This window comes from Schistocerca nitens, chromosome 3 (assembly GCF_023898315.1).
Source record: "Schistocerca nitens isolate TAMUIC-IGC-003100 chromosome 3, iqSchNite1.1, whole genome shotgun sequence".
Taxonomy (NCBI): Eukaryota; Metazoa; Arthropoda; class Insecta; order Orthoptera; family Acrididae; genus Schistocerca; species Schistocerca nitens.
The window spans coordinates 572,545,187-572,559,247 of NC_064616.1; the positions used below are offsets into that span (position 1 = coordinate 572,545,187).

General features: G+C 42.6%; 1 protein-coding gene across 1 annotated transcript in view; it reads right to left on the minus strand.

Annotated features, from left to right (window-relative positions):
* The window catches only part of LOC126249345 (inactive hydroxysteroid dehydrogenase-like protein 1), a 158,606-nt gene extending 145,434 nt beyond the window's left edge, over window positions 1-13,172 (minus strand). The window contains exon 1 of the mRNA XM_049950999.1: window positions 13,022-13,172. Coding sequence (XP_049806956.1) covers window positions 13,022-13,172 — 151 coding nt within the window. The remainder of the gene's footprint in view (window positions 1-13,021) is intronic.
* Between the last annotated feature and the right edge of the window lie 889 nt (window positions 13,173-14,061).

Genomic DNA, 14,061 nt, shown 5'->3' on the forward strand with positions numbered 1-14,061 from the left:
GAAATGTAGGGTTTCGCAGGGATCGAATGAAGGGTAGAGCCACGGGTCGTAACACATCTGAAATGTAACGTCCACTGTTCAAAGTGCCGTCAATGCGAACAAAAGGTGACCGAGACGTGTAACAAATGGCACCCCATAGCATCACGCCGGGTGATACGCCAGTATGGCGATGACGAATACACGCTTCCAACGTGCGTTCACCGCGATGTCGCCAATCACGGATGCGACCATCATGATGCTGTAAACAGAACCTGCATTCATTCGAAAAAATGACGTTTAACTTAATGTTTTTTCTTATGTCAGTTATTCAGAAGGCCCCAGATTTGTACTCAGGGTCCTCTTTCCCGTCAAGGCTTCTATTCTGGTTTCTTGTTTTCTGCCTCCCTTCCTTGACCAAGTCTTCAACTGACATGTGAACTGCAGAAAGGCGCTGTAAATCTATTTTTCTCAAGATATCTTGAGTGAAATTTCCTACCTAAAATCCCATTCTTTCTAATACCTTCATCCTCCCAACGTTCCCATCATTAAAAACAAGCACTGCATCATAAGTTACAATTCTGACAACTGTAGGAGACGAAAATGTGGCCTTACGGCACCACTTCCGTACGAGTGAATTTAGAGACTCATTTGGATTCTGGGTTTTGCCATGAACATTCCTTTTTAGAAGTTCAGGATCGGCCATGAACCTGCAAGTGGGCTTGACAAATTGGAAGTCTCACCTCGTGATGTAGGGGTTGTTATCCCTCTGAGCCCGTAGACAATGAAGGGTCGCTTCAAAAGTGCGTGTGGCTGGAAGGTCGCGTCACACATTTAATTATTTTTCAGGTACTTCGGATGGACTTTCATCGTTGAAACTTTGGAAATTTATTGTTCATGAGTCCTTCTAGTAAATAAATAAAAAATAAATTGAAAATCGCCGTTTTCGGTCAATTTCATGAACGCCCCCCTTTATGAGAGGCTGTCAAGACGAAGCGTCGCAAGAAACTATCCAAGAGGATATTTCTGCTCCGCGACAACGCCACAGCGAAACTCTACATTGGATACTGTTTCTTTGGACTATCGTATTTTGCTTCTTCCAAACATTATTCTGACATGGCATCGCGTGACTTCTTCCTCTTTCCTCGGATGAAGAAACTATGACGTAAAAATAGCAGTGAGAGAAGCGTTCAATGACTTTGACAGTAAAATTTTGTCGACCGATCTGGGTAAAAACCCTAAGAGGTTTTGGTCTTACATAAAATCAGTAGGCGGACAGCGACCACGCTGCCACACTAGAGAAAAGCGCAGGACATTTCCCCATTCCCGTTTTCAAGAAGGGTCGTAGGACAAATGTACATAATTATAAGACTATATCGCTGACGTCAGTTCTATGCTCAAGAATTATGACGTTTTTGGGGAACGAAAATCTTCTCTATTAAAATCAACATGGATTCCGCAAGAACTGATATTGCGAAACAGCGCGCTCTGTTCCTCCATGAGATCCATAGCGCCGAGGACAACGGCACTCAGATACAAAGGATAGGTAAAATAATGTGAACAGCGGTAGTAGTGGATGGTTGTGTTTGACGCTCAACAACGCAGGTAAGGCATGTATGGCGCTGGACTGTGCGTATTCAGTACGGTCTAGGCAACAGCTCAGGTTGTTTACGAATAGTGCACACTTCGGATTTGCATTCAGAGGCCGAGGTCAACGTGCAATGAAAGACCTAATAGAGTTCCAAAGAGGACAGATTGTGGGGGGGGGGGGGGGGGCGATTAGCTGGAGCATCAGGCACCAAGACACCCAACTTATTGAACGTTTCAAGAGCAACTGTTTCAACAGTCGAGACAGCCAGCACAAAGCAAGAAAAGACATCATCTTTTTAACGTGACGCAAATCAAAACTAAATGACAGAGATCGTCGTACGCTAACACGAATTGTGTCAAAACAACACGAAACTACGGCGGCTAATGTGATTGCAGAGCTCAATAGCTACTTTCGAGACCCCATATCTATCGACACTGTCCGCCGAGAACTCCATAAAGCGAATATTCATGGACGAGCTGCTATACCGAAACCATTAGTGACGACAATCAACGCAAAGAAGCGTAAAACATGGTGTCAGGAGCATAAAACCTGGATGGCTGATCAGTGGAGCACGTCCTACGGTCCGACGAGTAAACGTTTTTGTTACTCCAAACATCGGCCCGATTTGCGTCTGGAGAACGCCAAAAGAAGCCTACAATCCTGATTGATTCCAACGGTTAACCATGGAGGTGGAAGTGAGATGGTGTGGCCGTGTTACAGCCAACGATTATGTGAACATTTTAGATGATCAAGTACATCCATGATTCAAATGTTGTTCCCAACAATGATGCCATATTTCAGGACGATAATGCAGCCATTCACACAGCCAGGACAGTACAATTGTGGTATGAGGAGCATGTAACTGATCTGCAGCATCTTCCCTGGCCAGCACAGTCCCCGGACTTGAACATTATCGAACCCCTGTGGGCGCTACTGGAGCGCAGACTCCGGAGCAGATTTCCGCCTACCTCGTCACTACAGGAGTTAGAAGAGGTTCTGATCGAAGAGTGGCATAACATGCCACTGGAGACTATACAGTTATTATATGCCAGTATTCCAAGAAGAATCGCAGCTGTATTACCGTAAAATGGGGGTGTAACCCCTTATTAATAAATCATTCCCATGTAAGTACCGGTTTTCACATTATTTGCCTATCCCCTGTACATGGCGTGTTCATCGACTTCAATAAGGCATTTGATACTGTCCCACACTGTCGTTTAGTGAACAAAATACGGGCTTACAGAGTATCGGACTATATTTGCGACTGGATTCAAGACTTTCTTGCAGACAGAACTTAACACGTCGCTCTAAACGAAACTAAATCTACGGATGTAAAGGTAATTTCGGGAGTACACCAGGGAACTTGATGGGACGGTTGCTGTTTTTAATGTTCATAAATGATCTAGTAGAAAGCGTCGGAAGCTATTTAAGACAGTTCGCAGATGATGTGGTTGTCCACAAAAAAGTGACAACGCCAGAAGACAGTATCGATTTGCAAAATGGCCTGCAGAGGTTTGATAAATTATACAGGTTCTGACAGTTGTTTCTGAACATAAGTAAATCTAACATATTGCACATACATAACAAAATAAATCCACTACTGTACAACTACACTATTGATGACAAATTGCTGGAAACGGTGTATACCATAAAATACCTAGGAGCAACTATCAAGAGCGATCTTAAATGGAACGATCACATAAAATAAATAGTAGGAAAAGCAGACACTAGAGTGAGATTCATAGGAAGAATTTTAAGGAAGTGAATCTCATCCAGGAAGGAAGTGGCTTACAAGGCGCTTGCTCGACGGATTCTTCAGTAATGTTCATCAGTCTGGGACCCTTACCAGGTAGGACTGATGGAAGAGATAAAGAAGATCCAATGGCGAGCGGCTCGTTTCGTCACTGAATCGTTTAGTCGGCGCGAAAGCGTTACAGAGATGCGAGAGGTTTACTATTGAAATTTCGAGTGAGCACTTTCTGGGAAGAGTCGGACAACATATTAGTTCTTCCCACAAATATCTCACCGAATGGCCACGATGACAAAATTCGAGAAATTGCAGCTATACAGGGGCTTACCGACAATCATTCCTTCCACGCGCCATTCGCGAGTGGAACAGGGAAATGTGGATCACTTAGTGGTACCAGAAGAACCCACCGTCGCACACCGTTAGATGGCTTGCGGAGTATGATGCAGATGTAGATGCAGATATAGCGTGGCAGGCATTTCGAGAATGACAGCGAGGTGATTTTCGAATAGGTAAGTTTCCTAAACAGCCAAAATGTAGGCTTGTTCAACCAAGGCCTCTGCCAAGTCATCCAACGTTGGGAGAAATGTTTCGCATTGAATGTTGAATGTGTAGAGAGAATTACACCATTGCCAAGTTTCCTAGAGGGAGCTTGATTTTTTTCGAGGTGGTAATTAAAACTTTGTGATCACCCGTCGTATAAATACGTACATCTTTATCATGCTGTGAAACTATTTGTCGCTATACTTCTGCACCAGTGTCGTAGTCCTAGTTGCCCACCACCAGTTAGCCTTACATTCACCGAAATGCTCCCCTGAACGACTGTAGTATGGCTTCTAGAATCTTATCAAGCAAGACAGACCCCGCGACTTTAAATCTGGTAGTAATTCTGATGTTTTCAGCTATCAGCTCACTCCTGAAATGAGGGCTAGCAGTTGACTGTAACATCTCGCCAACACTGTCTAGCATCAGCGCTTCCATAATCCATGGCAGACTAAACATAAAGTAACCCGAACAAGTGCCCTGTGCCCTGAGTGAATACGTATTCGTTTCCAGGCCTTAATTGGCGGGCCCAGCCTCTTCCGACTCAAACAGGGCTGGCGGTGCCGTCTCATTTCCAGTATCGGCAGCTGTCAAGAGGAACAATCGAAATATCATAGCAGATACGAATAAAAATTTGGCTACTGCTCCCCTAAACGTCAGTGCAAGTCATGATAACTAATATTTTCAATTGTTGAGAGATTTTGTACTAATGTATTCAAGAGTAGTCTCACGTTTAAGTAGAAAAAAATATTTAGCATATCACAGTTTGGATTCCAGAATGGTTACTCAACTGAGAATGTTATTTACACATCCATCCACCAAATATGGCAAGCCTCAAATATTAAAATATAGCCAGTTGGTATTTTCTGTGGTCTTTCCAAGGCGTTTGATTACACAGACCATGTTACCCTCTTCTTGTTAGAAAAACTAAAGTTTTATGGAATTGATGGCTTTACAAACAATTGGTTCGACTCATACTTAACAAACAGAATGCAAAAAGTTGTGGTCAATAATTCAATGTTGGAAAGGTAGAAAATTTTAATGACTGGGGAGGAATCACAAAGAGTTGAGCCCACTACTGATCCTAATATAAGTGAATGACCTTCTACTCAACACTCAACACGGAGAATTAGCACTTTTGCTGACGATACTAGTGTTATAATAAATTCCATCAGAGAGAATGCAACAGAAAGAGATTGTTAATGATGTTTTCCGAAGAATTGTTAAGTTGCCGTCTGAAAATGGATTCTGCTCATATTTTGAGAAAACACACTGTATTCAGTTCTATGCAACAAATAGAATCATATCAACAACTGATGTAGCCATATGAACAGGAGTCAGTAAATGGGGCAGAATGCTCCAAATTTTGGTGTGTACATGTTGATGAACACTTGAACTGAAAGAAGCTTCTTACCGAGTTTCTCAAACAGTTAAGTTCAGCTACCTTCGCGCTTTGTACAATTTCTAGTCTTGGAAACAAATGAATCAACCTCCGGACATGTTTTGCATATTTCCACTCAGCAATGGCTTACGCAAAAATTTCTGGGGTAACTCATCACTTAGAAATGAAGTTTTATTGCACAAAAAACGAGCAGTAAGAATAATATATGTTTACTCGCTGTCGTCATGTAGGTACCTCTTCAAGAAGTTGAGAATTTTAGCTGCACCATCACAAGACATGTATTCGCTAGCCACACTACTCTTCTCGTGGCTTTATTTTGAGGGAAGTGTGTTGAGACGGTCTCTGCCTTCCACGTGTGTGGGACCATACTGCGACAGTAACTCATTGCGTTAAATACTTCGGGTTCACAGGCGCCACGTAAACAAAAGACAACTGCTGCTTCCTTAGGTATTGTATGTGCTGTTCAGTTTGCTTCAGAATAGCGTGTGTCAAGCAGATACTCGTGTGGATGCCACGCCAGCAACTGGCTACCTGCTTGGGTAAAGGAATGCCGTCAACATCTCATTTCCTGGCCAGACGTGCGTACTAGACTTGTTCGCTATTGCACTGAGATCGGATAGTTTCCGCTTGCGAGGGGGGAAGGACGTCTTAGTTCGGCCTGAAGTTGACGGGCTTGGATTTCTCTAATCCTCCTAAATGGGTCGTGGTTGGAGCCGATTAGGCTGACTTTAAGGGGGAATGATTTTCCCCATGACGGTCGGTGTTTGCAGGAAAAGTTGTTGAAGTCCTGTCAGAGAGCAGCACCTTACAGAAGCGCTGGAAGCAGCAGAAGGAAATGTCCAACTAGAATTCCTACATACTGCAACTGATTCTGCTTGGCTGGAATGCCTAAGCGTTAAATAATTTCGTGAAGCGTTTTGCGGGCTAGTGAAATCGAGGAGTCGCCCGTCGGCCCTCGTGGGGTTGAGGTGGCAAGTATTGGCCAATCTGGGCCGAAGATTGTCTTTTAAAGTGGTTATTGTTTTGAAAGTCTGGAGTCAGTGATCCTTCGTGATCAACGAGATTACTTTTCCGGCAGGGGAGGCCTACAAAGCACTCCTGCGCGCGGGCGTGGAATTCTGCTTCGGCAATTTCCTGTTTTTCTCGGCGACTGTTGCGGATTAGTGAGCGCGGACTTGTTAGGTAGAAAAAGGTCTTCAGAGCAGAGCGTGGGGGCATTACTTAGCAGAAGGTGGTATTGGATAAAAGTATCGGACTTGGCCATGGTTAACAGATACCAAATAATATAAAATAAGAAAACACTTACTAATATTCTGAAAAATTATATTTTTTTGGTCACGAACCGGCTTTAAGCTTCTAAGGCCATCTTCAGGTGACAACGGAATGTCGCAAACACAGATAAAAATGATGTGCGACTTACACAGACATTATCTGGACAGAGGATTAAAAAAATGACGTACAGTGGTTTTAAAAAATTTGTTTTCTACTCTTTCTAGTTAATGTAGTTATTACTATGTGACAAAATAATGTAATGTTTTCCTATGTAAACACTGTACACCATTTTCGTATCTTATGTACAAATAATATCTGTATAAGTCGCACATAATTTTTATCTGTGTTTGCGGCCCAGTTGTCACCTGAGAATGGCCTAAGAAGCCGAAAGCCGGTTCGTGACAAAGTAAATGTAATTTTGTAGAACATTAGGAAATGTCTTCTTATTTAATATTTATTATCCTGTTCTGCCAAGCACCGTCGGAAAATTCAGCTAATGATAATCAAAACTATGACAGCCCCTCGTATCAGTGGGCTGCTTGGGACCACTAGCGACGTACTACGGAACTGTGGCAGGGGGATTTCGGTGTGTACGAGGGCTTTATAAATGTATCCGTAACCAAACAAAAAATTTAGGAAACTTTATTTTTTTGAGTAATAAAACTTTACATCTATCTCTCATAGGTTTCTACTACCTCAGATCACGTAAGAAGAGTATCGCGTGGTCTGGGCTACTACTTAGAATGTAACCTGCCTCCGTAACAGAGGTCCATAACTAACGCCTGTACGGTAGCACTCGATTCGGATGCAGCCAGTTCGAATCCTGGTAGCGGAAGTAATTTTCGGCAATAGTGTTTGGCCTTCAAGGGGATGGGGGTGGTGTGGTGTCGTCATCAACTTTCTGATCACCGGATTTTGCACCAGTGTTCTGGATTATATTCCAAAGTGCTCTGCAGTGTCCCATGAAGTGATAGCGTGTGACTCTGTCGATGAAGCCGGCCGAAGTGGCCGTGCGGTTAAAGGCGCTGCAGTCTGGAACCGCAAGACCGCTACGGTCGCAGGTTCGAATCCTGCCTCGGGCATGGATGTTTGTGATGTCCTTAGGTTAGTTAGGTTTAACTAGTTCTAAGTTCTAGGGGACTAATAACCTCAGCAGTTGAGTCCCATAGTGCTCAGAGCCATTCTGTCGATGAATGATGATCCGTCCGTCGGATGGCGCCATTAAGCCCGGCGGTGCTCTTGGTGCTACCCGATAAAAGCAGGCTATGTGCTGGTACTCTTCCTTTTATTATCATACAACCGAACAAGACACCAAACGATCCGCACACCTACTGCAGTCGCCTATACTGAATTGATGTAGTTGAGACACCACTCTCACATACCGTGTGAAAAGGGCCACTGTGTGGAGGAAGGAAATCCTTACCTATCAGGCGGCTGAACAACCCCTCAGGGTCTCCCAGCTAACGATGCCACACGACTCTTTCTTTTCTTTCCACATTCACATTTTAGTAGTTTTTAACAATGTCTGATAACACGAGAAAAACATCGCAAATTGAAGACACAATGTTACTCGAGATTTATAGAACTCGGAATCATCTGGGATTTTCACTTGCAGCGAGAACATCGACAAAGGGCGAAATAGTTTTTAAACTTAGTGACAAATGACCTCGGGTACACTTGCTACGAGTCAATAATCACTACAAACTCTAGCGTTCTTGAAACTGGTACTGAAATGACGTGCATGTCTATGTAGCGCGGTGGGATGTGAGTTCGTTTTTCGGAGACCACAAATTCTTTTTGGAGGAGGGGGACATCATTGTCCCCTACCCCGCCACTATCGCTGGGGATGCACTTGCATACAAAGGAGGGCAGCGCAGGAGGTCACTGGAGTGAAGAAACTTGGCATTTACAGGAACATTTAACAGTCGTGGATGGAAACGTTTGAACGAAGGTGCTGATTATTGCGAAAAGTTTATTTACAAAATGTCAGTCATAATCAGTTTTTCGCACAGTTAGCTTGGATCGTTTTTCAGGCTCCTACAAATCTCTGCACACACTGTTCCCATGTTCTATACTTACGTGCCACCAGCACACTGCTATTATAAAAGTAATTTGCTGTTTATTTGCTGAGTATATATTTAAACGTGGTGCTACCATTTGTTTTCTCTTTTACTTGTTCGAGAAAACTGTGTTGTTTGACGCTGTATAATCGGTTTCATGGTGAAAGGAAATCAGAATAATCCCATCTAAAAGTGTTGTGCAACTGTACTAACTTTCAATAATACTTCCCTGAATGAGCTGAACGAAATGTTAGAGAATTCGTTTCCGTTTCTCCAGTAGTTAAGTTGGCAGAACTGATTTCTTACAAACTTATCCTGCGTCGATTTATTTATGTGACTGTCTTCGTCAATTCGTTCTCTAAACAGGCAATCTATTTATAGTCTAAGTAGGTGCACAATGGCGTGTAAGATGCTTGGAGAAACTCTAATTTGGGTAAGGTTCTTTTTTCCAACTATGATGTAGGCTGAAACTTCCTGAGAGATTGAAATAGGGTGGCAGACCGGGAATCCAAATTGAAACCTTTGCATTTAGCGGACTCTTGCTCTATCGACTGAGCTGTACAAGCACGAGAACACTGGCTGGCGAAAGTCAAAGGTCCCAGGATCAAATACCGATCTGGAACGCAGTTTTTATTTGCCAGGAAGTTTGAGATCAGCCCGCATTGCGTTGCAGAATGAAAATTAATTGTGGGTGCGGTAGGCTATGTGAAAAAGGAAAAGATTCCAACTTCTCCTTGCACGTCAGCAAGTGGCTCAACGTGTCGGTCGTATAGTAGAATAGCTGAATTCACAAACAATCATTTTTTGATCAAGTGATGGCATTTCTCTATACTACCCGTGAAGGAAAGCGCAGAAAAAAAACCTTCCCTATTGTATAGGCAGAAACAGCAAAATCATCGATCTGTACGACAAGTTACTCGATTATTATTTAATCAGAACTTCTGTGACACTCCCACTGAGCAACGGCTTGTCTCTGACGAATTCCTGGCTTTACGAGGCGACATTCAATGCAAATTGGGTTTGCACTCTTTCCGCTGCAGTAATCTACTTTTGTCCTTTCCTGTCCATCCTCAATCACATACGCTGCATTACGCATACAGCCAAAACTTAACACCGTGGCATAATTTTCATTTATGGTACAATGGAATCACTAGATACAATTTGGCAGCAAATACTATGGCGTGCTGAAAGGTAATGCCTTCGAATTTTTCATGTGAAAACTCCTAAAGCTTTTTAAACAAAACAAGCGTTATTAACGTTTTACGTCTTGATTCTTCATGTCAACATATTTGCAGCTCTGTGCTGCTAGATGGCTCCGAATTGTAGCGTGGGACATGGGGGTGTGGAACGTAACTATGACGTTGCGTGAGAAGCATCGTGCTGTAATCAAGTTTCGATTTCGGAGACTTCTCCAACCCATGAAGTACCCTCAGCTTCAGAACGACGATGTCGGAGCACACACGAGCGTTGCGATATCTGCAACAATCCGACGCCTTGGGTTCACTGTCTTAGATCATTCTCCATGGAGTCTCGAGTTGGCCCCATCCAATTTCATGTTTCCAAAACTTAAAGAAGACCTTCGAGCACTTCATTTTGATAGTGATGAAGCGGTGCAACCAGAGGTGAGGCTGTGCCTCCGTCAACAAAGTCAAACATTCTACAACGACGGTATCAAAAAACTGGTCTGTCGTTGAAAGAAATGTGTTCGTCGCTAGTGTGACCCTGTTTAGAAATAAATACGTAGATATGAAAAATGAAGATGTAGAATGTTAATAACGTTTGTTTCATTTAAAAAGCTTCAACACTTCTTTTACGTATAAAAATCGGAGGCGTTACTCTTCAGCACGACCTCGTAGTTTGTGCGTGCGATTTCGCGCATAGATCTTTACCGCGAAGATACAATACGGTCTGTGTTTCATTTAGTGAATTCATTATAGTCGTTCTCACAATATAAGTCGCTTCGTTATTTCAGATCATAACAAAAACATAAAATAGTATACATTAAAAAACAAATTCGCGTCAATACCTCGGTCGATACAAGAGAGAATTAGATCTACAGTTTTTATGTTTCACATAGATGGGTGGAATGAGTGGTGGTTGCGACCTCACATAAAGCTAATCTAAACTGATATAAATTGACGGTCGAATGCATACAGCAGTGAGTCCTTCTAAACGCGAAGACTGGTTTAACCATGACCGCGCTTTACTAGACACGACCCTATTGGAGCTGGCATGCCCCATCGGTGAATCGGATCGACCAGTAAGCTACTGGAGTACGTTTGACGTATAAAGAGCTATAGAGTGCCGTTAAAAAGTATATATTTCCGCTAAAATAAATAAATTTGCGCTATGCCTGGCATATTCATCGCAAGAGAATTAAGCAACTGTGTTAATTTTTTTAATAAATTACGTACCGTTTATTTTCCCGTCACGATTGCATATTTTCTACAGTATAACTAGATCACACTCGACCATCATCAGATCTATGTAAATAAGTAAACAACCCTTCGTATCTGTATTGGAACTACACATCAGACAGTAGTCTCATGTCTATTTCCGATGCAGACACGATTGGTTACTTAGGAACGTACATACATCTAAAGATGATCCAGTGTGACCGAAACTAGTGATAATGTAAAGAATTTCCAACAGAGACGTGAAAATAAAATATTATACATTAAAAAACAAATTCGCGTCAATACGTCGGTCAATACAAGAGATAATTAGATTAAACATGCAACAAAATTATGTGCCCCTTTGCGTACTGTCTGTCAGATGCAGAGAACCCCGTTTCGATATTCTGAACGGCTCACGAAATTAAAGGCGTACAATTTTTAGGTAACTCGTATATATAGATGTAGATAAGATTTGTAGTAAGTAAAAAATAAGCCAGATTTTAAAAATATATATTTATTAATTTAGTTTCTTATATATGTCCTTGTTTTTCTTTTTTGGGCAAATTAAGTGCCCATTTGAAACCTCCGGCCGTCTTTCTGAGGCAAACAGAACTACTCGTCGTAGCCTAAACGTCGAATATTGTTATTTAAATCCACAACAAGTTCATAATCACCAAGTTGCACTTTCAGAGGACCGTTCTGGCATGATCATCTACGACACATACTAAAGAAAGTTATTTTTTATTTGAGAATTACAGATAGAATATTTGTGGAGCAATTTATTGACTGAAATTCGTAAGGTATTATATTGCAAAGTGCACTCGAAACAGCACAACCTTCAAATAAATATTACCATTTTGTATGCCTCAGAGCCTGCAGCGTAAGGGATATCGACATTTTATATATATTATTACACGAAGATGCTGCTATTTTTTGAAATTTTATTTAAGTGTTGTACAGTTAGGCGATAAGCTTACTTCGGCTGCATTGTCATTTTCAAGCGATTTCCATATCTCATTGTTGACGTTGTAGCTGTCAAATATGTATGTGTATTGTATTTGTAGCGCAGATTGAGCTGTTTTTGTCTATATTTACTTTTTTCTCAACTTGGCATAAGTAAAGCTGTCAAGTTCATAGAATAGGAATACTTCAACAAAGTTACTCAAAGACAGCATCTACTCTTGAGTAAAAATATATATAAACTAAAGCAACTTAATCTGCACCACAAATACAATCGGCAGAAAATTTGACATCTACAGTGTCAACGATGAGATATGGAAATTGCTTGGAAATGGGATGCAGCGGAAATAAGCTTATCGTCTAACACTACAACTTGTGAATAAAGTTCAGAAAATAGCAGCGTCCTGGTATAATAATGGATATAAAAAATCTGTACAAAATCTTACCATTTTCTACTTAAATTATAAACCCATGTTAAGAAATGCTTCCTTCTGGCAGCCTGATGGCAAGCACATAAAGTATAATGTTCTTAATCAGAGTATAGAAACTCGTAACTTGCATATCGGAGGGCATCTGCAACAAAGCAAACACTCTTACGTCGACACTGGTAATATTTATTTTAAAACTGTGCGTTCTCGATTGTTGTTTTAAAATAGTATACCTCGGATTACTATTATTACATGAGTTCGTGTCTCAGCAGATACATGCCAGAACTCCACCCTAAGTTTCGAGGTTTCTCCCCGCGGCAGTGCTAGGAACTATATCCGTCGCCCTAGGTTCAGGCGCGGGTCCAGGGTTCGGTATTAGTTTTTCACCGCTTCTCCCCCCTCCAACTTAACATAATTTTCCGTAGCCTCCAAATTTAACGTGCCACAGGTGACTGAGTTTAATAATAATAACAATATAGTACTTAAAGTGTTTAATATAATGGTAATATTTTTTTACATCACGGTTAGACCAGATCTTTTGTTTTTGGGATCCGCTGTTAGATCCACACCCGCCACATAGTGCTCTTTGAGTGTGGAAATACAAAGATGCATCGGTAGACATGGATGCAGTGCACCAGTGACTCACCAGCCCACTGGCCGAACTTGCGGACGAGGTCCACGGAGTCGGGGCGCAGACACAGCCAGAGGGCGGGCAGAGCGGTGCAGGCCAGCGCGGCCACCACCCAGGCCAGCAGCACGCAGCCCAGGCCAGCCAGCAGCCACAGCAGCGTCTCCATGGCGACTGAGGCGCGCGCCCGCCGCGACCGCTTTCCTGGCCAGCCGCCTAAAAGTGGGGGACCGGGAGGGGGGGCATCGGCTCTCACATCACGTTATCACGTTGCGGCACGTTAGATACCTAGACTACCAGAAAAGTTCTCGGCCTTTGCGTAGAGATCTCACCTACATCCACGTACATACTCCGCAGTCACCGTACGGTGCGTGGCGGAGGGCACCCTGTACCACTCCGAGTCATTTGCTTTCCTGTTCCACTCGCAAATAGAGCAATGGAAAAACGACTGTCTATATGCCTCCGAATGAGCCCTAATTTCTCGTTTCTTATCTTACGAGAAATATACACTGAAGCGCCAAAGAAACTAGTATAAAAAATGGTTCAAATGGTTCTGAGCACTATAGGACTTAACATCTGAGGTCATCAGTCCCCTAGAAAGTAGAACTACTTAAACCTAACTAACCTAAGGACATCACACACATCCATGCCTGAGGCAGGATTCTAACCTGCGACCGTAGCGGTCGCGCGGTTCCAGACTGAAGCTCCTAGAACCGCTCGGACACAACGGCCGGCGAAACTGGTATAGGCATGCGTATTCAAATATACAGGGTGTTACAAAAAGGTACCGCCAAACTTTCAGGAAACATTCCTCACACACAAAGAAAGAAAATATGTTATGTGGAAACGCTTACTTTCCATGCTAGAGCTCATTTTATTACTTCTCTTCAAATCACATTAATCATGGAATGGAAACACACAGCAATAGAACGTACCAGCGTCACTTCAAACACTTTGTTACAGGAAATGTTCAAAATGTCCTCCGTTAGCGAGGATACATGCATCCACCCTCCGTCGCGTGGAATCCCTGATGCGCCGATGCAGCCCTGGAGAAAGGC